The sequence below is a fragment of the Cricetulus griseus genome (genome assembly GCF_003668045.3).
Source record: "Cricetulus griseus strain 17A/GY chromosome 1 unlocalized genomic scaffold, alternate assembly CriGri-PICRH-1.0 chr1_1, whole genome shotgun sequence".
Lineage (NCBI taxonomy): Eukaryota > Metazoa > Chordata > Mammalia > Rodentia > Cricetidae > Cricetulus > Cricetulus griseus.
In genome coordinates, this window is record NW_023276807.1 from 40312777 (window position 1) to 40339260 (window position 26484).

General features: G+C 43.5%; 1 protein-coding gene across 2 annotated transcripts; it reads left to right on the plus strand.

The window, feature by feature from the left end:
- The first annotated feature begins 10277 nt into the window (after positions 1-10277).
- Positions 10278-11956, plus strand: Helt (helt bHLH transcription factor). 2 transcript variants are annotated; one of them, XM_035452356.1, is made up of 4 exons: positions 10278-10304; positions 10719-10823; positions 11028-11124; positions 11460-11956. In XM_035452356.1, exons 1-4 carry the CDS (start codon positions 10278-10280, stop codon positions 11954-11956), a joined length of 726 nt encoding a protein of 241 aa, XP_035308247.1. The 2 variants fall into 2 exon arrangements, with proteins under 2 accessions (XP_035308247.1, XP_035308248.1); XM_035452357.1 differs by having other exon boundaries at positions 11463-11956.
- The last annotated feature ends 14528 nt before the right edge of the window (positions 11957-26484 follow it).

The window sequence follows — 26484 nt, forward strand, 5'->3', positions numbered from 1 at the left end:
GCAACAGATTGCAGCAAGAAGCAGAGCTGAGTGAAGATAAGCTCAGCTTATGGCAACTCTCTCCATGGAATCGCCAAGAGGTTCCATGAGAGCTACTGTGCATGCCTCCAATAACCAAAGGACCTCCCACTGACATCTTCTTTAAAGGTCCAACCCTCTCCCTATACCATCACCTTGAAGAACAACACTCCAATCCTATTGACTGTTGGAAACAATCCACAAACAAATCATGGCTAGCAAGGCATTTGTCTCTCAGTATCCATGGAGCGTTGGTTCCATGACACCCTAGAAATCAAAATTCACAAATGCTTAAGTTCTCTTACATAAAATTCCACAGTATTTGTATATCTGGTGTATATTTTATTATTGCGGGGCTATAGGATCTTAAGTATCCTAGGCTAGCCTCAAACTCCCTATGTATCTGAGGATGACCTTGAACTTCCAGTCCTGCTTTCACCTCTGAGTGCTGGAGTGATAGGCATGTGTACCATGCACCATTTGTGTGGTGTTGGGAACCAAACCCAGGGATCCCTCATACTATGCAAGCACTCTACCAGCCGAGCTACATTCTCAGCCCTAGTTTTTGTTTGTTTTTTCACTTTCTAAAGTTAGCATTCGGAGTACTGGATTTATTACATTTTTCATACATAAATGTCATGTTTTATTCTTATCCCTGGCCCTCTAATCCCTGATCTCCTTCATCCCTCTTATCTCCCTCTTGCTGACTTTTTTCCTCATCTCCCTTGGTAGTTTGAAAGAAAATGCCCTCAAAAGGGAGTGGCACTATTAGGAGGTATAGCCTTATTGGAGGAAGTATGCCACTGTGGAGGCAGGCTTTTGAGGTCTCATATATGATCAAGCCATGCCCAGTGTCTGAGACAGCTTCCTGTTACCTTCAAGTCAAGATATAGGAATCTCAACTACTTCCCTAGCACCAGGTCTGCCTGTCTGCCACCATGTCTCACCATGATGATAATGGACTAAACCTCTGAAAATGTAAGCCACCCTAAATAAATGTTTTTCCTGTGTAAGAATTGCCATGATCAAGGTGTCTCTTGGTAGTGATAGAAACTCTAAGACACCTTCAATATACTTTAAGCCATCTCTAGATTGATTACTTAGACTACCCAGTACAATATACCACTGTACAAATGGATATTACATTAGATTGCTTATGGAATACCCCTCAACAAAATAAGTCTTCAAACATGCTCAGTGTGGACAAGTCCCACCCCTAACATCTTTAATCCACCCCATGGTTGGATATAGAATCCCCAGGTACAAAGGGCTGACTCTATACACTGGGGAATCAGCTCATGTAATTAGCAATGCATTACCTCAGGTGGCTATAATTTTGTAATGTGACCATTTAATATGAATTTCCCTAGTACAGGGGTTCTTAAACTTCCTAATGACAAAACCGTGTTGTGGTGACCCTAAACGATGTTTTTTTTTTTTTTTTTTTTTTTTTTGCTACTTCATAACTGTAATTTTGCTGTTAAAAATTGTAATGCAAGGCTCTGCTGAGAGTGGACCCGCCCAGACAGGGAGGACCTCCCTGAGTCCCAAAACATCTCACTCTTGGTTCCCCCTCTGCCCTGACCTCTGCTGAGAATACCAGGAGAGACCAGACCATCTAGAGCTATAGACACTGAAGTCTTGGCCCACGTATGCCACCGGGTGACAAGAAAAGGCAGAGAGACGCCACCTGCACCCACTGAAAGAAGAGATGGGAAGATGACAGAATAAGAACACACTCAACAACAGAAAGACAAATATGACAGCACCAGGATCTAGGCACTCCACACCAGCAAAACCTGAAAAGCACAACACAGAGGAAGAAGAAGAGACAGACCTAAAAATCTACTTTATGAAGATGTTCGAGACCCTTAAAGAGGAAATGAAAAAATTTCTTAAAGACGTAGAAGAAAAGACAAACAAAAAAAATCAAGAACTAAGCAATTCTCTTAAAGAATCTAAAGAAAGCCAAGAAAACAACCAAACAAGTGAAGGAATCGAAACAGTTCAAGGTATGAAAGCTGAAATAGAAACAATGAAGAAAACACAGAATGAGGGGATGCTGGAAATAGAAAGACTGGATAAACAATCGGGATCTAAGGATGTGAGTATAATCAATAGAAAACAAGAGATAGAAGAGAGAATCTCAGTTGTTGAAAACTCAGTAGAGGATATACAGTCATCAACCAAAGAAAATCTCAAGTCCAACAAATCCTTAACACAAAATATCCAGGAAATATGGGACACTGTGAAAAGGCCAAACCTAAGAATAGTAGGTATAGAAGAAAGTGAAGAAATACAGCTCAAAGGTACAGAAAACATATTCAACAAAATTATAGAAGAAAACTTCCCTAACCAAAAGAAGGATATGCCTATGAAAGTACAAGAAGCTTACAGAACAACAAATAGGCTGGACCACAAAAAGAAGTCCCCTCGCCACATAATAATCAAAACACCAAACTTACAGAATATATATATATATATATATATATATATATATATATATATATTAAGAGCAGCAAAGGAAAAGTCCAAGTATCATATAAAGGCAGACCTATCAGAATTACTCCCAACTTCTCAATGGAAACTTTGAAAGCCAGAAGGTCCTGAATAGATGTCCTACAAACATTAAGGGAACATGGATGCCAACCCAGACTACTATACCCAACAAAGCTTTCAATCACTATAGATGAAGAAAACAAGATATTCCATGACAAAACCAGATTTAAACAATATATATCCACAAATCCGGCACTACAGAAAGTACTGGAAGGAAAACTCCAACCCAACTAAGATAACTACACTCACAAAAACATAGGCAATAGATAATCCCATTTTACCAAACACCAAAAGAAAAAAGAAGGAGAAATCCATACAATAACGCTACCAACAATAAATCCAAAACAAACAAGAACCAACAATCAATGGTATTAATATCTCTCAATGTCAATGGTCTTAAATTGCCTATAAAAAGATACAGGCTAACAGATTGGATATGAAAACAGAATCCATCCTCCTGGTGTATACAAGAAACACACCTCAACTTCAAAGACAGACATTACCTCAGAGTAAAGGGTTGGGAAATAATTTTCCAATCAAATGGACCCAAGAAAAAAGCTAGTGTAGAATTCCTAATATCTAACAAATTGGACTTCAAACTAAAATCAATCAAAAGAGATGAAGAAGGGCATTTCATACTCGTCACAGGAAAAATCCATCAAGATGAAGTCTCAATTCTGAACATCTATGCCCCAAATAGAAGGCACCCACATTTGTAAAAGAAACATTACTAAAGCTCAAACCACACATAAAACCTCACACACATATAGTAGGAGACTTCAATACTCCACTCTCACCACTAGACAGTACCACAAGACAGAAACTTACCAAAGAAACAAAGGATCTAACAGAAGTTATGACCCAATTGGGTTTAAAGACATCTATAAAACATTCCACCCAAAAACAAAAGAATATACCTACTTCTCAGCACCACATGGAACCTTATCTAAAATTGACCACATACTTAGCAACATAGCAAACCTCCACAGATACAAAAAATTTGAAATAACCCCCTGTATCTTATCAGACCACCATGCTTTAAAGTTAGAATTCAACAACACAAATTGCAGAAAACCTACAAATTCATGGAAATTGAATAATGCCCAATTACACCATTCCTGGGTTGAGGAAGAAATAAAAAAAGAAGTTAAAGATTTCCCAGACTTTAATGAAAATGAAGACACAACATACACAAACTTATAGGACACTTTGAAAGCAGTCCTAAGAAGAAAGCTCATAGCACTAAGTGCCCACATGAAGAAACTGGAGAATAGTCATACTAGAAAATTGACAAAAAACTGAAAGCTCTAGAACAAAAAGAAGAAAACTCACCACAGAGGAGTAGATGCCAGGAGATAATCAAACTGAGGGCTGAAATCAATAAAATAGAAACTAGGAAAACATTTTTAAAAACTTAAGTCAAAATGGATCAAAGACCTCAACATAAACCCAGCCACACTGAACCTACTAGAAGATAAATTGGGAAATACCCTTGAATTAATCGGTACAGGAGACCGCTTCCTAAACATAACACCAGTAGCACAGACACTGAGACCAACAATTAATAAATGGGACCTCCTGAAACTGAGAAGCTTCTGTAAGGCAAAGGACACAGTCAGCAAGACAAAAACGACAGCCCACAGACTGGGAAAAGATATTCACCAACCCCACATCTGACAGAGGGCTGATCTCCAAAATATACAAAGAACTCAAGAAGCTATTCTCGAAAACACCAAACAATCCAATTAAAAATGGAGTACAGAACTAAATAGACAATTCTCAATAGAGGAATCTAAAATGGCTGAAAGACACATAAGAAAGTGTTCAACATCCTTAGCCATCAGGGAAATGCAAATCAAAACAACTCTGAGATACCATCTTACTCCTGTCAGAATGGCTAAAATCAAAAAACACCGATGACAATCTATGCTGGAGAGGATGTGGAGAAAGAGGAACACTGCTCCACTGCTGGTGGGAGTGCCAACTTGTACAGCCACTTTGAAAATCAGTATGGCAACTCCTCAAGAAAATGGGAATGAGTCTACCACAAGATCCAGCAATTCCACTCCTAGGCGTATACCCAAAAGAAGCCCATTCATACAACAAAGACATCTGTTCAACAATGTTCATAGCAGCACTATCTGTAATAGCCAGAAACTGGAAGCAGCCTAGATGCTCCTCAACCAAAGAATGGATGGAGAAAATGTGGTACATTTACACAATGGAGTATTACTCAACAGAAAAAAAAAATGGAATCTTGGAATTTGCAGAAAAATGTATGGAACTCTAAGAAACCATTCTGAGCGAGGTAACCCAATCACAAAAAGACAAACATGACAGACATGTACTCGCTGATATATGGATTTTAGACATAGAGTAAGGGATTACCATCCTACAATCCACACTGCCAGAGAAACTAGTAAACAAGGAAGACCCTAAAAGAGACAAACTTTGTCCCCTGGAGAAGGGAAAAGGGTCAACATCCCCTGGGCAAATTGAGAACATGGGAAGAGGGGGGTGTAATTCAATCTTGTTTGTAATTCGAATATATAAAAAATAAAAAACTAAAAAAAAAAGTGGGGTGCAGAACTAAATAGAGAATTCTCAACAGAGGAATCTGAAATGCCTGAAAGACACTTAAGAAAGTGCTCAAAATTCTTAGCCATCAGGGAAATCCAACTCAAAACAACTCTGAGATAAAATCTTACACCAGCCAGAATGGCTAAAATAAAAAACACCAATGACAGTGTATGCTGGAGAGGAACACTCCTCCATTGCTGGTGGGAGTGCAAACTTGTAAGACCACTTTGGAAATCAGTATGGTGGTTTCTCAGGAAGAATCATTCTACCTCAAGATGCAGCAATTCCTCTCTTGGGCATATACCCAAAGAATGCACATTCATACAACAATGAGGAGGCCTAGGCACTCTATGGGACCTCTGGTAGTAGATTGGTATTTATCCCTGGCGTAAGAAAGGACTTTTGGAGCCCATTCCACGCGGCTCTCAGCCTGGGATGCTCTCTCAGCCTGGACACATGGGGGAAGGCCTAGGCCCTGTCCAGGATGATATGACAGACTTTGGGGATCCCCCATGGAGCGCCCTACCCTCCCTGGGGAGCAGAGGGTAGATAGGGTGGGAGGCTGCCTGGGGGGGGGGTGAGAGTGGAGGGGAGGGAGAGGGAGAGGGAGAAGGGATTGACAATGTGAAGCAGGCTTGTTTCTAATTTGAACTAATAAAAATTTGTAATGCAAATATCTGTGTTTTCTGGTGGTCTCAGGGGAGCCCTCTGAAAGGCTCATTTGACTTTGATGAGGTCATGACCCACAGGTTGAGATCCAATTCCCTAGTATTTTTCAAAAGTACATCAACATGAACCACAATCACCACACTTTTTTATTTTATATTAAATTAAACAGTCTTGTTTCATACATCAATCTCAGTTCCCTCTCCCTACCCTCCTCCCCTGTCCCCCACCAACCACCTTTCCCATCCCCTTTCTGCTCCCCAGGGAGGGTGAGGCCTTCCATGGGGGAAATCTTCAAAGTCTATCATTTGGAGAAGGGCTTAGCCCCCCGCCCCACCCCCATGTGTCTAAGCGGACAGAGCATCCCTCTATGTGGAATGGGCTCCCAAAGTCCATTCATATACTAGGGATAAATATTGATCCACTGCCAGAGACCCCATAGATGGCCCAGGTCTCCATACTGACACCCACATTCAGGTGGTCTGGAACAGTCAGTCCTATGCTGGTTTCCAGCTATCAGTCTGGAGTCCATGAGCTCCCCTTGTTCAGGTCAGCTGTTTCTGTGAGTTTCTCCAGCCTGGTCTTGACTGCTTTGCTCATCACTCTTCCCTCTGCAACTGGATTCCAGGAATTCAGCTCAGTGTTTAGCTGTGGATGTCTGCTTCTGCTTCCATCAGCTACTGGATGAAGGTTCATGTTTGTCTTTTTGTGGCTGGGTTACCTCACTCAGGATAGTTTCTTCTAGTTCCATCCATTTGCCTTCGAATTTTAAGATTCCATTGTTGTTTTTTTTTTTCCTGCTGAGTAGTACTCCACACAATCACCACACTTAACAGGCCTCTTGAACTCTTCTACCTCCTCTCTTAACAGTAAACATGTATCCTTTGACCAACAACCTCTGCTGTCTGCAGATGTCCACCCTACTTGGCTAGATACCTTCCTCATTTCTGAATGATGAAGTTGACAGGTTTCTAGTCTTGGAACTCCTCCCCTCCCGGAGTCTCACATGCACCCTGGAGGAGCTGGCCAGAGAGCACTAGGCGATGCGGCCTGTGAGAGGGGAGGCCAAAGACCCACACATACATTCATTTGCCTAATGGGTTAAATTTAGCAGGTTTCAGAAGTCTGACTATTTCAGGGAGAGTGGTGCTCTTAAAAAGGGAGGAGGGAAAGGAGGAGGAAGAGTGAGTGAAAGTTCTTAACAGTGAACACCCCGAAGTTCTGCTATGCTAAAGCAGAAAAGCCACCACAGAAGAATCTATGGGCATAATAAAAAATAAATGGAGTAATTAGTCCTCCTTGAGTGCCTTGTCTCTGTTCCCTCATTTTACCCCAGTGACCAACCTAATGGACTGCAGCATAATGGACAAAATGTTATCTCCATTTTACAGAAGAGGAAAACTGAGGACAGCTGAGATTCAACCTCCTCTGGTGTCTGGCTCTGTGGGCAGGGGTGCTGCTGGTGTTTGAACAGGCTATTTGGCTGTAGAGACGCTGCTTGTCACCACTGGCTCTCATTTTAAGTGGAAACCACCTCAAGACCCAGGGAGCCGTGATCAGCACGCCAAAGACAGAGTAAAAACAATACGTAGTAAGGTAGCCCCTTACTGGGAATGTGATCCAGACATGATGCAAAGATGAGCCAAAATGGAAGTATCTATTCCCGAATCCTGATGCGAAGAGAAATACGGGTCTCTCGCTAAGGTAGTGCTGCAACCACGAAGGACAGGGCTCTGGTTCTGTATCCATCCACCCCACGCCACCTCCAGCTCAACCACCCCAAGAAGGAAGTTTTAGTTCTAGGCAAACAGTCCCTGGTCTACATAAAGCCAGAGAAATTAAACAGTTTGCATGGAATGAAGTTTGGCTTGAGGAACGTGCCTGCAGCTGGAGTTAACACCAGCAGTAAGAGGATCAAGTCCAGTCCGCTGGCAGAAAAAAAAGGAGGGGGGGCGAGAAGTGCGCGCTCCCTTTTACCCATTCAAGTTAGCTGATTTGGACGATAAGGGTTCCTGTTTAATCCCTTTGTGTGCCAGTGAATATACTGAAACCGACGATCCCTCAACAGAGCACGCGGCTGGCAAAGCAACCTGCAAGAAGGTGTGGGTCCTATCCAATGTGGCATTAAGTAAATCGACAAAGAAAAAAAGGGGGGCAGAAAAACGGAGGCACCCTAGTATGCTCAGGGCAGACGGATTCTTACACCCGCCAGGCATCAGAGGGTTGGAGGCTGTTTCTCAGAACCCCCATGCCCCACTCAGGCTCTGCGCCCTGGAGCTTCCCAGGTGGGGCCAGTGAACAGGGATCCACCCTACCCACCTCTGGCAAGAACGGGTACCACCTTGCAAAAAGATAAACCTCAAACCTGCTGTTGTCTAGCACGGTAGAGAGAATTTAATACGTGGTGTGGGCCAATAGGACCAGACAGACACTTGAAGGAAGGTTTTTCTTGTTTCCAGATGAGAGAGATTAGGCAGAGGCGAGAACTCAGTGACTCCGGAATAATTCCTAAAACCAAGATCACTTTTGTTGTCTTCAAGATTATTTTACTGTTTTATCTGCAAGAAAATTCACCTCAACCCCGACACCCACAACACACTCCGGGAGGCAGCAACCGGAGGTTGGTGGGTGGAGGCCTGGGGCTGAGGCTCCAGGCTGAGGCGCAGTGGAGAGAGCTCCCAGGAGCCACCACCCCCTCCTTCCCTTTGGGCCCGTCCAGCAAATTTCCCTCTGGGTTTCCTTCCCTGTCTACCCTCCCTCCTCCTCCCCGACATTTTCGCTTTCTAAAACCATAAAAAAGAGATCAACTTCCCTAACTTCACGGGGCCCTTTTCAGTGACAAATATTGATGCCCAAAGTGTCTGCGCTCTCCCGCCCCCAAACGTTAAGAAAGGCGCCCGCGAGAGGGGGACATAAAAAGTTAACAATGCTGTGAAAATATGTTTGCAAAAAATAGACAATCGTTGGATTAAACGTATTCAAGTATGAAATAATGCCTTTTTGTGTCAAAACTTGGGCGATGGGCGGGTACAAAAGTTCCCTGTGGCAGCTACTTGCTCCCTTTGTGAGCCGTGCGCTTTGGCGTCTCCACTTGGGCGCATTACCCACAGCCCTCTAAGCGCGATTGTTTCTCCCTTTCTAATGACATTTACCGGATCAAAACATGCTGTTAATTCGATCAGAAGGCTTCACCCTCCCTGACAAAGCCACAATAATTTCTCCTGAAGTTTGTTAAATTGACCAAAATTAGGCAAATGAATAGGGGTCTGTAGGCGCCCCCTCATGCAGGTGACGTCGCATAAAGCTCGCCTGGGCCAGCTGCATTCTCCCTTTTCTTCTCTACCCACTCTTCTCCGTGTTGCCCCCAATACACACACACACACACACACACACACACACACACACACACACACACACACACACACACGCCTGTCTCTCCTCCACCCCATCCCTGGCATTATTAAAATTTAGCCCAATGAAACTATTCATACTTTTCAATGGACATTTTCCTATAGGATAATAGGCTACAAATTGAGCCTCTCTCCCCTCCCCCTCGAAAAGAGAGCCGGGGAAGGGGGGAGAAAAGAAAGAAGCAGACGACTTGGTCAGGGACTAGCGGGGGAGAGTCGCGTGCCAAAGGCCCGCGGGAGGGGAGAAGCGAGGCGGGAGCCTCGTGTGCCAGCCGCAGCCCCACACCTGCCGGGATGTCCGGACAAATAAAGCGGTGTAAACAAAAAGGGGGGAGATGGACGTGTCACCAAGTCGTGTGAGAAAAGCCTGGGAACAAACGGGGCGCCTCCGTCTCCAGGAGCTCTCCCTTGAACCCGGCGGAACAGCCTATTAAAGGCTTACTTAATTACTTTAATGACTCTGGACAGGCTTTAAAACGCACTCGGCGCTGGGACCGCGGGCTTGCTGGGATTTGTAAACAGGCGATCGTGTGAGACTCAGCGGTGGGACTAAAGGAAGCGACACTGTTTTGTAAGGGTCCTTGCCCCCCGGTGCCTGCGGCCACTGCGTCCTTGCGCTCCGCGCCTGCTCCGGCTGCAGGCGCTCGCTGCTCCGCAGGCTCCAGTGTCTCGCCTCCTTTTCCCGAGGTGCCTGTTCCCATGCAAATGTTATTCCCCGACGGATCACGTGTCCTTTGAAGAGCCACGTGGATTAACAAAGCTGATCTGCCCCCAGCTCGCCCCCCTCGGCTGCTAAATTTTTTTTCTTAACTTCTTTAAAACTGACCTTGAATGCATACATGAGCCAAACGCAGAGTCCCTAATCCTATGGAATAATTCAAGTCGTGAGAATGCACTTGGAGTCCTGGAAGACTGCTTTATAAAAGCAGCCCCCTCGGACCCGGGAGGCTGCAGTCTACCTGGGACACTCAAAGAGGCACACGAGGTGAAACGTGGACGGGTGTCGCGCGCCACCGCCCCTGCCGAGGGCGCACGCAGACCAGGATGTCAGACAGGCTCAAGGAACGCAAAGTGAGTCCTTGCGCTCTGGTGGTGGAAGAGTGTGACTCACCAACCGGCCACCTGGCTGAATCGATGACAAAGATGTGCCACGCAGAACATTAAGTGTGGAGGAATCCAAAATGGTTTGGAAAGGAACAGAGAAAGGAAAGTCCTCAGCTGAGGCGATGCTCACCCTAGAAGGCTGGTGGCCACCTCCTCAAAGTCCTGGCACTTAGCTCGGTTGAATGGCAGGGATGTGTAGGGGGGCTGAAAGGCTAGCGCGCCAGCACGGGCTCTGGGGGACAGAGCTCTCTTGGTCTAGTGTGGAGGCGGGGCAGATCTGGTGTCTCTTAGGGTTGGCTAATTGGCGAACTTTTGTGGCACACAACCTTGGTATGACTCTTTGGGCAAAGTCATCCTAAGTGTAAAAATTTCTGTTTACAGAGAACCCCAGTTTCTCATAAAGTGATAGAGAAGCGGCGGAGGGACCGAATCAACCGCTGCTTGAACGAGCTGGGCAAGACAGTCCCCATGGCCCTAGCGAAACAGGTAACGTTTGTGGTGCTGAAGCTCTCCACTGCGGTTCTTCGTGGTGCCCCCAGCTTCTGCGGAGGCAGCTGGCCTTAGGGAATTCCTCCCTCTCTGGCGCCGGCATCTTTCTGGGTGGAATTCTGCAGAAAAAGGAGTACGACCCTGCAGCTGCGTGGGTTTGCCATGGGTGGGCCACCGCTAGCTTCCTTCTTCCTTTTGCAGAGTTCCGGGAAACTGGAGAAGGCTGAGATCCTGGAGATGACAGTTCAGTACCTCAGAGCTCTGCACTCTGCGGATTTTCCTCGGGGAAGGGAAAAAGGTGGGCATTGACCCGGGCAAAGGAAACCTGGGCAGGGAGTTTGCGCCACTCGGGGACCTGGGGCCTGGGACTGAAGGAGAGTCCGGGAGCAGCCCTGAGAAAGCACCTGAAGATTCAGGTCTATTGCTCTTCTTGGGTGGGGTTTGGTGGGGACAGGAATGTAGTCAGGCTCCTAGTGTTCGCGCTTTTCCAGTTCCTAGACTCAGGAGAGGAGAGTGCCAGCCTCAAATGGGAATCTAACCCAAACCGCACAGAGATGTCCCCACCCTTCTGGGAAGGGATGCGCCTGTTCTCGCTTCCTTTTCTTCTTCCTATCATCTTTCTTGCCAACCCAGCAGAGCTTTTAGCAGAGTTTGCCAACTACTTCCACTATGGTTACCACGAGTGCATGAAGAACCTGGTGCATTACCTCACCACCGTGGAGAGGATGGAGACCAAAGACACCAAGTATGCGCGCATCCTCGCCTTCTTGCAATCTAAGGCCCGCCTGGGCGCGGAGCCCGCCTTCCCGCCGCTCTCGCTCCCGGAGTCGGATTTCTCCTATCAGCTGCATCCCGCCGGTCCAGAGTTTGCGGGCCACAGCCCGGGCGAGGCCACTGTGTTCCCGCAGGGGGCTACCCCAGGGTCACTGCCTTGGCCCCACGGCGCGGCCCGCAGCCCAGCACTGTCTTACTTATCTAGCGCGCCGGTACCTCTCCCCAGCCCTGCGCAACAGCACAGCCCCTTCTTGGCTCAGATGCAGGGCCTGGACCGGCATTACCTCAATCTGATCGGCCATGCCCATTCCAACACCCTCAACCTGCACACGCCCCAGCACCCTCCAGTGCTCTGACCCACGCACTGCCTAGATCACTTTGAGGTTTTGTGGCGGCTTGAGACAAACACTGTATATGTTGTACATTTGTAAATAGTGTGCCAAAAGAAACAGGATGGGAGAATGCCAAGAGCCAATTAGCCTTCCTAAGGACCTCCCCTACCAATAAATTCTTTGTGCTAAAGACCCCAAAATGGAGTTCTTTGTTACCTTCCGCTCATCCACAAACCATCCACTCCAAGTGTCTTATAAGGAAACACGCGGCTGGTAGGAACCCAGATCTTCCCAGAGTCTGAGGCAGGGGGAGGCTAAATGGAAGCTTAAGCAGACGTTAGAAGTGTCCTTTAGGGGTGCTTAAGCTCCTGTCTTGTCGCCCAGCCTTTTGCCTCTGAGAAATGCTGAAGCCTCTGGAACCTGACCTTGGGTTCTCAGAATATGCAAATCAAAAGACAACCCCCAAACTAGTTTTGCTTAATTGGAACCTGGAGGCCCTTCTCACCTCTAGGCGAGCACAAGTCTAGGAAACCACAAACCCCAGGCCGCCTACTGAGTGGCTGAGTTCACAGCCTCAGTAAGTCTCTGTGTTACAAAATCAGTGAGTGGAGCAAATAGCTTTCTAAATTATGTCTTAGCAACAACATTTATAGTTTGTTTTCTTTCTTCGGATGACAATCACCGGCCATCAGAGGATTCCGGGAAGTAGGCAATGCCTTTTACTCACAAATCAACCCGGCTGTGGGGTGGGTGTGAGGAGGAGAGCCCTAGGGGAGCCTGGCAGAAGCCAGCACGTATCTGGTCAGAAAATGTGACCCCCAGGGGCTCCCTGCTGACTCTGGCAATGGACCCAAAAGCTGGGTCCTCTGTTGGAGCTCTCAGGTCTGGGGAGAAAGGTTCAGCCTTTCTCTAGGCTGAAATTCTGTTTTAGTTTCCCGTCGTGCAGAATGTGGTGAGAAATGTGTCTAGGGAGGACTTGACCGGTCATTTTCCAGGCATTTGTGGTTTTGCAAAAGCCTGTGATTGTTCGAGGAATCGTGTGGTTTTCACTTCCAGAGTATGTGGGCTTTGTTCACCAAATAGTGGCACATGTAAAATAGCAGACCAGACTCCCATTTCTCTCAGCTCCAGACAGCGAAACCGACGTCCAACAGGCAAAATACTGGAGATTGATTGTTTTTCCATCATTGACTTTTTTTCCCCTCTGAATACTGATCCTGTTAACATTGGTGCCCTTTAAACAAATAATTTAATATTGCATAGCACCGTTTTCCTCTGTTTCTAAGAGTCATTTGGCTGACGGAGGGCAAGGTGACTTCTCTTCCTGATTATCTGGAGAACGGCAAATTGACTTATTCCCTTTTTCAGACAGGGTTTATGGGGGGACCTGCCAGAGGCCTGACCTACTCCATTTACCAAGGTCATGGGATGGGATGACTGGCAATTTGTAAACCGTTAAAGTTCATTACACAGAGGCAAGCAAACAAACAAAACCTTTCATTACATTGCAATGCATATACAATGGGAGTTAGGTGGGTGTCGGTGAGGGAATCTGCACATTTTAGTAAGGATCTTGCATGGAGGAGATTGAAATAATTCCTCTATGAAATATTTGCTATCTTCTTCCTAATGAACTGGTAGGAGCTGAAGTGTGGACGCGTAGGGAGCAGTAGGCCTCCCTGGGTAGCAAGAGCACAGCAGGCAGTAGGGGATAAAAACAAATTATACAGAAATGAGAGACAGGATGGTTCCCATTATCGCAACACATGTCTTACACCCATTTTCAACAGCACTGGATACAGAATATGAAGAAGGCCTTTCAAATGCCCCCCTACCTCCGGCATTAAATCAATCTGAATTCCCCTTGGCAGTGAAGCATTAAAGATATAGTGTTACCCTGGAAATATAAATTATTAATATATTCAACATTTTTGTCACTTCTCAACTGTTAACCAAATTAGACAAAACTTTCTTTTGCTAAGTAGATTTTCTCTTTAGGATTAGCTTTGGGAGTGCACAGGGCCACCACAGAAAAAAAAAAAAAGGAGGGGGTCATTTGCATATAATTTTGCAAACTTCCACTGGTCCATGACAGTCTTTGTACCTCAAATGTTGGTATTCGTGATTTTTTTCTCTCCTTCTTATTTAATTCTGGAGGATAAAAGCCTGCTTTGGATTTACAATGACTTTAGGATAAAAGTCACCCTCCCTTTCTTTCCGTGTGTGTGTGTGTGTGTGTGTGTGTGTGTGTGTGTGTGTGTGTGTTGTCTTTTTTTTTTTCTAGAAATCTCATGCAAAGTCCAATTCTTTAGGCTTCTCCGAAAGTCAATCTTGGAATATTTCATCTTTGCAATAGAATGAAAACATTGCTACAAAATGGAATCGATTCAGATTGCGTGGTGACATTAACATGTTCTTATCTCACTTTTTCTGATGACATACTCCCCCAGCTGCTGTGCTCCACACCCACCCCTCCAACTCCACCCCCCTCTGTCTGAGTTTCTTAGGCCCAATCCTTCCACTCTTTCTTTAAGTAAGTTGTATAGTAATGGTTTCCAAGAGAGGCCCAACCAAACCCAGAAATAACAAAAAACAAAAACCCTTGGGTTTGGCTGGAGGTAAGCCATTGTGATTCCTTTGAAAGGGGGAACCTCTTGTTCCTTGGGCTTCATCCTTGAGTGGGCAAGAATAAAAATAATCATCCCCATGAAATCAAAGGTTTTTCTCGAGACGCTGGAGGAACAAAGCTCATGGCTGGTGCTTTGGGCGGTCCTGTGGCTGTGCAAGGCTGCGAGAGTAGCTTCCAGGCGCCCCAGCCACCCTGCAGAAAGGGTGGCAATACAGAGCTCACTTGTGCTTCCAAGCGTTATTGAACAAAGACAGCCCATGTATAGTGGGGGCCCCTCTAGTATGGGCTGCTAGATGCCAGGAAAAGAAGGTGAAGGAACTATCCCCAAAGATGGGGACTTCTCTGGCTTTGGTTTTAAATGACTGATATTGTGAAGTATATAGTAAGCCAAAATAAAAGGATAAATAATAAGTTAGATAGCCAGTTGATAGAGATATAGATGATAGATAGATAGATAGATAGATATGACAGAGAGATAGATATATAGATGATAGATAGAGAGATATAGATGATAGAGATCTAGAAGATAGATAGATAGATAGATAGATAGATAGATAGATAGACAGCATAACATCATCAACTCTGGTACTCACAACATGCAGCAGGAACCAACTGGGGTACCTGATAGGAAATTCTTAGAAACTGGAAATGAATGTCTGTACAGAGTCACACACCAAGAAGATTGTGTGTGTGTCTATTGTCCATGTATTGGGAGCTTAATCAGTATTTGTGGGATAGATGGATGGATGGATGGATGGATGGATGGATGGATGGACTGCCAAACAGAGCTGAGTCTCTTGGAATTCTGAATCAGAACCTCTCAAATTTCTTATCTCTGCCATTAGTCTTCTCCTGGGCCACCAGGAAATAACTGACACTCCTCTGGGCATCTGTGGTATATATAGTCTACATACACACTGAAGACAATTGGAAAGGGCAATTAATCGTTCTGGTTTTACCTACCTGTGTTCTGACAGTAGGAGCCAGTCCCTGCCTTGCTTGGTTAAGGTGGTTAGCTCTTTCTGTAGGCCCAGATGACTGCGTGGAGAGCAAATCCAGGAGTCAGGTTTATAACTAGATTCATGAGATCATGTCCTTTTGTGTGAAATAGCTACAAGGCTGAACCAACCCAGACTTGGCCCCTATTTCTGCTCTGTTAGGTACTCAGGGAGTGGGGTCTGGAGCCAGTCTCTAAATTTGTTCTGCAGTATGACCTTCAAAGGGTGCTTCAGATGTATATCTGCTGCATGGTCTGTGGCACAGGAATATTGAACACACATGTCTCATCAGGTTGCTGTTCTAATTTGAGTCTGAGACGTCCTCCAAGGCTCATATTTTTATACACTCACCCAGTCCTCAGCTGATGTTACTGTTTGTATTTTGGAAGGCTGTGGAACTTTCAGAGGGCCTATCTGAAGGAGGTAGGTTACTGGGGCAGGTCCCAATGCCTCAGATCCATGGAATGGCAAAGGCTTCTCCTGGTCCAGGAAAAGCCTTCTCCTGGTCCAAGTACAGATGTTGAGGAATGATTGGCCTTTAGCTAAAACCAGGGCATGTAGAAACTCTCAATCACGGCTTCTTCTCCCCAGATGACTGCCACCTACAGAGACCTCCTACTGAGACTAGCTAACTGGACTCCTCTTTATTCAGCTGTATATAATAAACTTGCTCTCTCATTCATCTGTGGGCAACCAACCCACCTCCTTGGTCAGTGGTTTATAATAAACAGTAAACATATTGAGTTTCCAGACCATTGGTGTGACCCCATCAGAGCACCAAACCCATTTGATCCCAGCTTTTCCATTTGGGTGTTTGTTCTTTCTTCATTCCCTCATTGACCCAGTCAGGTTAAGTCTAAAGCTCCTCATAATGATCAAATCAGGGTAACTGGCATGTCCTCTACCTCAAATGTTTATCATTTGATAATAACTAACTCCTTGCTACTAGCTATAAACATGGCCACAATCCGTGTGTGTGTGTGTGTGTGTGTGTGTGTGTGTGTGTGTGTGTGTGTGTATGTATGTGTGTGTGTGTGTGTGTTCTTTTGAGTATCATGTCCTCATGAATAGCCAAAATCTATGTGAGTATGTGCAGCCAGACATTTTTTTAATGTATGCCTGGAGCTGGGAAGGAATGTTGATTTCCTGTTCCTGTATGTCCCTTGTGGAACAATATTGCTAAAGCAATGTTCCCAGCATCCTTCAGTGCTCCTTCTCTAGCCTTCAGTTATCTGGTTGAGGGTGTTTGAAAAAGAATTCAGAGATTTGCAGCTAAGCCCTATTTGCTGGTCCTTGTCTAGCTTGGGTCCTGTGAGCCTGACTAGGGGTGACAAGGGAATGAAGAAATCACAGACACTCAAAATCTGGAATCGACTAGTTTGGGCTCTCAGAGGGAGAAACCACAGCCCTCTGTAGGCTCAGAATGTTTACTATATCCACTTGAGCATGGTGGCTGGGTTACTGCATTCATCAGAATAAAGAGGTTCAGCTGGTCTCTGAAGGAGTGGTCTGTATAGGGGAATAGTCTTTAGGCAGTAAACATGGGGGGTGTGGTGGGGGGAGAACTATGATGAACATTTTTTGCATACAGTTACCATCCACATACAGACCATAGGTGGGCTTTGCTAGCCCCATGAGCCTCACATGAGGAAGGCTTTACCACTTTCTTGTGTTTGAGAGACTGTGATTCTTGGCAAAGCCATGCCCATGTCAAACAAACATTTCTCACAGGACTGCCTTCACTTCCTACACCTGTTCTCATTAGGTGTCAATCTGCCTGTCAAGTGTTCTTTGCTAGGTGGGTTATAATACTCATAGTTTCCCCTGTGCTTTTAATGAATAAGTTTGCCCACTGTCCCCGTATGTTAAATAACATCCCCTACTGAATCACAGAATGGATATTTTTGTCTCAGCTTGGCACCTATATCTCGATCTAAAACGGCTCTGAGCACAAAGCAGGAAATGAGCTTTACTTATTGGGTCAGTGTCAACCAGAGTCTAGGTGTGTTTGTATTTTTGCAGCTAAGATTAGAGATCCACCTACAAGCCTGTGTGCATTTAGCAGTTAGCCTACATGCAGAGAGAGCCATGTGTGTGTGAGTGCATGTATGTAAAGGATTTCAGTCAATGTACACACCGATGGAAACCCTGGCGAAAGAGTGAACCATCACCCACTGAAGACAATAGCTGGGGTAGGTTTAAGAGCCATAGAGGAGACCAGAAGAACCCACTACTTACATGAGAAGTATAGGAATTACCTTAAAGATGAATTTGCATGCCCCAAGAGCTTTCTGGAGAGGCCTTGGTAGAGCTGAGTGAAGGAGTCAACACCCTAAGAGGGTCCTTGATGCCTCCCCAATCCAGCATAGTGTTTGGGGCTGTCTACACTATCACTTCATTTATCTCCACAATAGCCCCTGCAGGAGACTTTATTACCTATACTTTGCCGATGATGGCTGACTCCAAGAGATAATCTAAAGACAATGGGTTATTTCCTGAAAGAGTTTTAATTTGAACTGTGTTGTTTTCCAGTTTGCTGCCCTTTCTTTTGCACAGCATCTACCACATTCAGTCATATTCTCACATTTTCCTAGATTGGTTTTAGTAAAGGAATCTTCTTTGCCTTGTATAAGACTATGGTTCTTCCTGACTTCAACATTGGATGGCTAAATGCCTCACTGTACATACAATATAAAATGCAATCTCTTGTTCTTTGCATTTAAACATACTATATAATTAAAACAGCAGAGTGTTTTTTAGACAGATACCAATTGCTAAACTCAAAACGAATGGCAGGTATCATCTATAGGAGTGCCCATAGCCCAGAAGCCCAGGCGCAGATAAAAAGTCTTTAGGTAGCCACTAAAATCAAGCTCACATTGGACATAGAAATGAGTAAAACCATCTTAGGAATATAAATTATGCATAGCTAAGAATAAAGACCGGACATAAAGCAAATTGCACAGCTGAGTTGTAGCATAAGATTGTGAATAGCAGACAAAAGAGTCGAGATAATAAAATGCCTAATGAGAAGTTAACACTTGAGAGCTGGGGATATAGCTCAGTTGTCAGAGCGCTGCCGGCACAGAGTCCTGGATTTGAGCCCCATCACACTGCATAGAAACCAGGCATGGTGGCACACTTCCATAATCCCAGCACTCAGGAGATGGTGACAGGAAGTTCAGAGGTTCAAGGTCATCCTGGGCTACATGAGACCATGTTTCAAAAAGATTTAGATGCTTAAACATGTAATCTTTTATTATTCAAACAAAATGAAGACCTAGAAAACCACACAGAGCAAATAAAGCAGAAGGTTACTATTTCCATACAGCCTCATCCGGGCCACACACTCCTCCCTTACATAAACACCCTTTATCTTTGTTTCCTAGTAATCATTTTCTTGAGTTGGAAAAATCATTTTAACACCCAAGTGAGTCTTTGGCATACAGTTTAGTTTTTGTTTGTCTCATTTAAAAACATTTTGTCTTTTTGACCAGCTTTAACCCATATATCCCTGGCCATCCCTTTACTTTTTTTGTTGTATTTTGTTACTTTGTTGAATCACCACCACCACTCTTCTCCAGAAACCTTACTTTCCAGAGTGAAGCTTTGTAGCCATTTAGTGAAACTTTGTAGCCATTAAGTGCTTACATGCATTAAAATAACAACAACAAAGACAAAACAAGCAACAAAAACCCCAAAAGAACATCATGTTTTATTGTTACTCTTGACATTATATTTCAATAACAATTTTATGTATATTATGAGCTAAAACAAATGAGTAAATTGTTAAAGTCTTATGAATAAAGGATTTTGGTATGAGAAAAGTGGTTAAGATTATAAAAGTGTTAAGAGAGAATGTAATATAATATTCAATATTACATTAACTAGACATTTAAGAATTAGATATCCATGTTTGAAGCAGTTTCTATATATGTAGTACACGTTCTTCCTCCCACTAGATATCAATAAATACCATTTCACTTTCTACATCTAAGGATTTTATTCTAGTTCTAGGTATTTGGTTTAAGTGAATCTGTACTGTGTTGTGGCTGGCATGGTGTCTTCAGGCCTCCTCTATGTGCTAATGTGTCAGTATTTACTTCCTTTTAAGCCTGAATAATATTCCATTGTTCATATATTCCATTGTACATCTATGCACGCGGTGTGGTGTGTATTTAGTCATCTGTCGAATGACAGTGAGTGGACTACCTCTTGTTTATGTTAGTAATGCTTCTGTGAACATAGCTGTGTTCTGCTCCGATGATTCCTGCTCTCAGTGATTTTGAGTGTGTCCAGAAGTAGGGTTTCTGGATCACACTGCAATTCTGTGTTTAATTTTTTTTGAGGCTCCATCATTCCATTTTCCATAGAAGCTACAACACATCATATTCCCACCAGCAACTGACAGGATTTCCATTTTTCTCTCCATCCACACCAACAGCTATGTTTCTGTTGTTATTTTTTAAAATCTCAATTCTAATGTGTGTGGGATCATATCTCATGCAGTTTTGGCTTGCATTTCCCTCATGCACATCAATATTCAATGAATGGTCCCAGGTACTTAGTCATTATTTATGTGTCATTGGAGAAATGTCTATTAATATGCCAGATATTAATCCTCGGCCAGATACTTGACTTGTAAATATTTTCTGTATTCTACCAATCATTTTCACTCTATTGATAATGCCCTTTGATACAAGTTTTCATTTTAATGCAGTTACTTTTGCCTATCTTTTTCTTTTATTATTTGAAATTGTGGTGTCATATTTGAGAATATTCCCAATTTCTAACTGGTGTGTGTGTGTGTGTGTGTGTGTGTGTGTGTGTGTGTGTGTGTGTGTTTTATTCTATAAATGTCTTCCTTAACAGATTGTAAAACACACAAAAGTAGAAACCAATGAGGTTTTTAAATGTAGTTTTGTTATCATTGTGGGTATTTGTGTCTAAATGTGGGTAAGAGGACAACTTGAAAGAGTGAGTCTCCTTCCACCATGTGGGTTCCAGGGATCCAACTTGCATTATCAGACAGGCTTGTTGGCAAGTTACTTCCACCAGCTGAACCATCTTGTAGCCTCAAACCTCTGCTTTGACCACCATTGTATTCCCAGTATGGCCATTAGGGCTGGTAATGGATAAGTACTTCAATACATGTCTATAATCTGACCAATACATGTCATCTAATGGCTTAAAGATACAGGTTAATAAAGATTTTGTGTGTGTGTGTGTGTGTGTGTGTGTGTGTGTTGCAATAACTTCACTGAAAATTCACACTAAATTAAGGAACATGAATTTAAATTAATCCCTGTGTAATTTTTTTGATGTTTGAGGAAAATAAAACAAGCATAATGCAAATGCTTGATATCAGTGATATATTTACTGAAATATATTATAAATATATATTAATTGAAAAATATATTTACCCTTTTCTAACTGATTAAAAACACATCTCCTGTACTTGTAATCATTCCACTTCCGATCTGGTGAAATTCTGTGACTTCATTCTTTACCAGCAATTTATCTAAGCAACAGCTCAGATAAAATGCCAAGACTCCTTCGTTCCCGTCTGAGTCTATAAACCTCCAGCAGTGAAGGAATCTGCCATTTAGAACAAGCAAACTCACAAGGGGTTCCGTGGCATGGTTTGGAAAATATATGCTTCTGCAAATTCGAATCGCAGGGACTTATATAGTCAGCTGAGAAGCAGCAGCAGGGGGCGCTCGTGAGGTTTTGAGTTGCTGTTACTAATCAGACACACACACACACACACACACACACACACACACACACCACACACCACCGCCACCCCACCCACCACACACCACCCCACCACCACCACCCCTGACTTCAGAACACTGCACAAAGTATAAAAAGTTAAAGGAGAAAACCAAAGGGAAGGGGAAAAAGCAAATTAGAAAAAGTCTAATGAGAGGAGGAAATGGCTATGATCAAGTTTGTAATAAAAGCAACTAGCCACCCACACCCAGGAGCCCACCTCTCAGATGTCCTTCTCTTCTCTTCTCTTCTCTTCTCTTCTCTTCTCTTCTCTTCTCTTCTCTTCTCTTCTCTTCTCTTCTCTTCCCTTCTCTTCCCTTCCCTTCCCTTCCCTTCTCTTCTCTACTCTTTTTTTCACACCCACCTCACTTCCCAGGTATAATTCAGCCTTTGGTGCCCCAGGTCCCATCACAGTGCCCAATTTCTAAGCATTTCTCATGTATTGAACTAAGTTAGCAGACAACTAACTGCTAACTAATGTAAAGAATACATTTAGACATGGAATGAAACTTTAAGAAAGGTCAGCCAGCATGATTTCATAAAAAGACTTTAAACAGCCAGGCAGTACACACCTTCAATCCCAGCACACCGGAGGCAGAGGCAGGCAGATTCCTGAGAGTTCGAGGCCAGCCTGGTCTACAGCGTGAGTTCTAGAACAAGCTCCAAAGCAATACAGAGAAACTCTGTCTCAAAAAACAAAAACAAAAAACAAAAAGAAAGAAAAAGACGTTAAACAAAGTCCCTTGCCTCTTTAAAAGGACACAGTTATTTTCCCATGTAAGGTATCAAGTTCATTTCATCTAAATCTTCAAAATATTCTTCTACTGCTAGCATTCAAAAGTCAGATTTTTAAAATTATATTACATTATTTTAGGAAGTAATAAAGACAGATTTTACTTACTTTCTAAGCACCTCAGGTATAATATGAGGTGTCTCAGAAGTAGATGTGAGTGTTTGTTTAGATTTCGTAAGATACTAGACTTGCCTAGAACCCGACATGATTGTTTTAACCCATGAAACCATTCTTGGGGGAACATGAAACGGCACAGCAAGTCAACATAGCTGCAGGGTGAAGATTTTTATCAGTGTACCAAGCAGAAAATCAAAGAGAGAGAGAGGGAGAGAGAGAGAGAGAGAGAGAGTTCCTCTAGAGCAGTGGTTCTCAACCTTCCTAATGCTGCCACTCTTTAATACAGTTCTTCATGTTGGGGTGACCCCCAACCATCAAATTACTTTTTGCTACTTCATAACTGTAATTTTGCTACTGTGATGAATTATAATATAAATATCTGATATGGAGGACATCTGGTATGAAACCCCTGTGAAAGGGTTGTTTGACACCAAAGGGGTTACGGCTCACAGGTTGAGAGCTACTGCTCTATATTATTATTTTTTATAATTTATTCTTTTAAATTTCATTTTACATTCCAACCATAGTTCTCCCTCTCACCCCTCCTCCAGCCCCCCTTGCCTTCCCCCAGCCCACCCTCAGTCTACACCTCCTCACAGGTGAAGAATCCCATGAGGAGTCAACAAAGTCTGGCACAACAGGTTGGGGCAGGGCCCCACCCCTCTCCCATGCATTAAGGCTGAGCATGGCATCCCACCATAGGGAATGGTCTTCAAAAAGCTAGCTCATCTACCAAGTTTCTGTCATGTTCCTACTGCTGAGGCCCCTCATCTAGTACAAGCTTCACAACTGTCTCCCCCAAATAGAGGGCCTAGTTCAGTCCATGGATTCTCCATAGCTGTCAGTCTAGAGTTCATGAGTTTCCACGAGCTTGGTTCAGAAGCTTCTATATTATTTATTCAACTAAGTATTAAAATAAGGTTAGAGCTGACTGCCATTCCAGCTCTCTAGGACTTGATGTCCTCTTCAGTGACACAAGGGCCTTAAGTTCAATGACTTTTAGGTATCTTCTAAATTTAATACCATGGGACTCTGCAAGGACAAGGGTCCACCCTGGAATCTCTATTAGAACACATGAAACATAGACGATGTTTAGGGTGCTTATTTTACATTTACTTATTATCTATTTATGTCTGAGGCATGATCTCACTTCAGTGTGGAAGAATAACCCCATACACATGGTCCTCAGCCTCCACCTCCCAAGTGTCAGGGTTATGAGCACATGCTGCCATGCTTATTGCTGCTAGCTAAATTTAGAACTGGATATATTACATTTCCTGAGCTAAAGCTTTTAAAGAAGCTATGGTAGAGATGCAAGAGCTGATGGAATTTGAATATTCCTTGGTGACAGACAAGCAACATAATTAGGAGTTAATAAAAAAGGACCAGGCATGCATATGCTAAAACATACCACTTAACCATAATAGCAATCTCCTACTGCCATAAAGAAATAATATTATATTTGATAAAAAAAATGCCCTCTATTGGGCTCCTTTCCTGTGAGAAACTCTTTACCATTGACTACACCAATCACCAAACAAGCTGCAGCCAGTGGGATAACAGGCACAGCTGTTCACTCTCTCATTGTTGACAATGCATCATAAGGAAGAAACCTATGCAGTGTGACTATCCCCCGGTCTGGCAGGATTCTGGCCTCTGTTTTTCAGCTTCCCATCACTGTGACAAATAACTGAGATCATCAGTTTAGAAAGAAGAAAGGTTTGTCTTAGCTTTTTAGATTTAGTTTTCAGCCCATGGTTGGTTAGTCTCACTGTTTTGTAGCCCACGGGGAGCAGTCCACCATGGTGCCAACACAGGGCAGAGTAAAGTGCTCATGTCTTGGGGATAAGGAGGTAAACAGAGATAGAAAGAAGAAGGTGCTTGAGTTCCATTATTCCCTAGGGGCATGCCTTCAGTCACCTAATTTCCTCTCACCGGATCTCACCTCCTGAAGGCTCCACACATACCCCAATGGTGCCCAGTCTCAAGATATAGACCTTTGGGAATTCAAATTCCAAACTACAGCAGCATGTGGATATGTACACTGTTCCCTTGTCACCATGGACTCCAGAATAGAGACGAAGCTGTTGCCTGTGACAAAGCTCAGTTATTTCCTCACTCACCTTCTTCTTTGGAAGGTGTGTCAGAGTTCTGTAGAGTGACTGAACTTACAGAATGAATCTCTCTATATATACAGACTGCAGTCCAACTAATCCAACAATGGCTGGCTGTGAATAGAAAGTCCAAGAATCTAGAAGTTGCTTAGTATACAAAGCTGAGTGCTTCAGTTGGTCTTTTGTAGATGCTGGAATCTCAAAGAAGTAGGCTCTAATGCCAGTGAAAGAATGGACTTGTTAGCAAGGCAAGGGCAAGCAGGCAAAGAACAAAAGCTTCCTTCTTCCATGTCCTTATATAGGCTTCCATCAGAAGGTGTGGCCCAGATTAAAGGTGTGTCTCCCTGCCCCCCCCAGATCCAGATCAAAGATGTGTGTCTTCCTGCTTCAAAGGTTCCTGCCTCAAAGGTTCAGACTAGAAGTGGATTAACCTACTTCAAGAGCACCAAGTGTCACCCCTAACTGAAAAGCTATTTGCATTTCACTCCTTCTGGGAAAATCTTTTTTTCTCCAATAGACTGTGATACTGGGTATATCAACCACACTCCAGCACAAGCCCCGTGCCCAAGAGTAGCTGACCAACACATGTTATTTGTGTGTGCGTTCTTTTGTCAGTGGTTTTGGGGGGTATTTATTGTATTATTGTGGGTTTTGTTTGTTTTAATTTTACACTTTGTGTTGTTTTTGAGGAAGAGAGAGAAAGAATGCTAAATTGGATGGGTGTGGAGGTGGGAAGGAGTTAGGGGAAGGGAAAATATGATCAAAAGATATTGTATGAAAAATTTTAATAAAAAATAAGTTAAGGTTCTAGGGTGGGTGCACAGTAGAAAGGTAGGAATGGGGCACGGATATGATAGATTGTATACATGTATAAAATGGTAAAAGAATAAATATTTCAAAGATTTAGTCTGTGTGCAAGGTGCCCACAGATCACAGAGGAACCTGTTTCCTTGAAGCTGGAGTTATAGGCTGTGTGATCCATGCAATTTGGGTCCTGGAGCCAAACTCAGGTCCTCCGCAAGAGTAATACATGCTCTTAACTGCTGGGTTTCTCTCCAGCCTCTAAAAACTATTCTTAAAAGAATAATTAAGATAAAAACTAAATTAAATCTAACTGGACACTGACTGACTGACAAATTTCCAGGTGTTTAAGTTATAGCTAGGAAGCAGCATGGGAAATGTGAGCACCCTACTACTACAGTTGACATTTTCCCAGGAAATTCTGAGGGACAGTGACACACACAACAAATAAAGGCACACAGGACCTAACCCCAACTACTAAAGAAGAGCTCCTGTAAGTTATGTCAGACCTGTGAGTCCCTTGCTAAGTTCACTGAGATCAAAGAGAATCTGAGCAGATAACGAGGATATCCTATCGGGGGGGCAAGTATAGGCATGTGTATGGATGAATGTGTACAGGTGTGTGTGTGTGTGTGTGTGTGTGTTTATAGATGAGTATACAGGCATGTGTGTAGATGAGTATGTACAGGCATGCGTGTGGATGAGTGTGTCCAGGTGTGTGGCAGTGCACATGTGTACATGTGGAGGTCAGCATCCAGTGGTGGTCCTCAGGAGCCACCATTTGGTTTATGGAGACATGATTCCAAGGTCCTTCAAATTGTTTCCATCCTCAGTATTGAGTTCCTGAAGGAATTTTAAGTCTTTAGAGACCATGGAAGGGAAAGTATTTTAAAATGTGTTACCATACCCAAAATCTATAATCTAATCTATAATCTATTCTCTAGGGATTCAGCCAGTGATCATCTACCCATCATCTATCTATCTATCTATCTATCTATCTATCTATCTATCTACCTATCTATCTATCTACCTATCTATCATCTACCTATCCATCATATCTATCATTTATCATGTATACTTTATCTACCATATGCATATTATTTATTATGTTTTAGTTCTGTTTTCTGCTACCAAGATAATGTACCCCAATTAAAGTAACTTAGGGAGAAAAGTTTATTTAGCTCAGATTCTAGGTAACATCACTGTGAGAAGTCATGTAACAGACACCCGAAGCAGCAGCAGTCACCTAAGTATTTAAAGCAGTTAATTGTTCAGCATCCTTCAACAGCTCTTTTTGTTCTAATTTTACTTATCTTTGTGGGGGA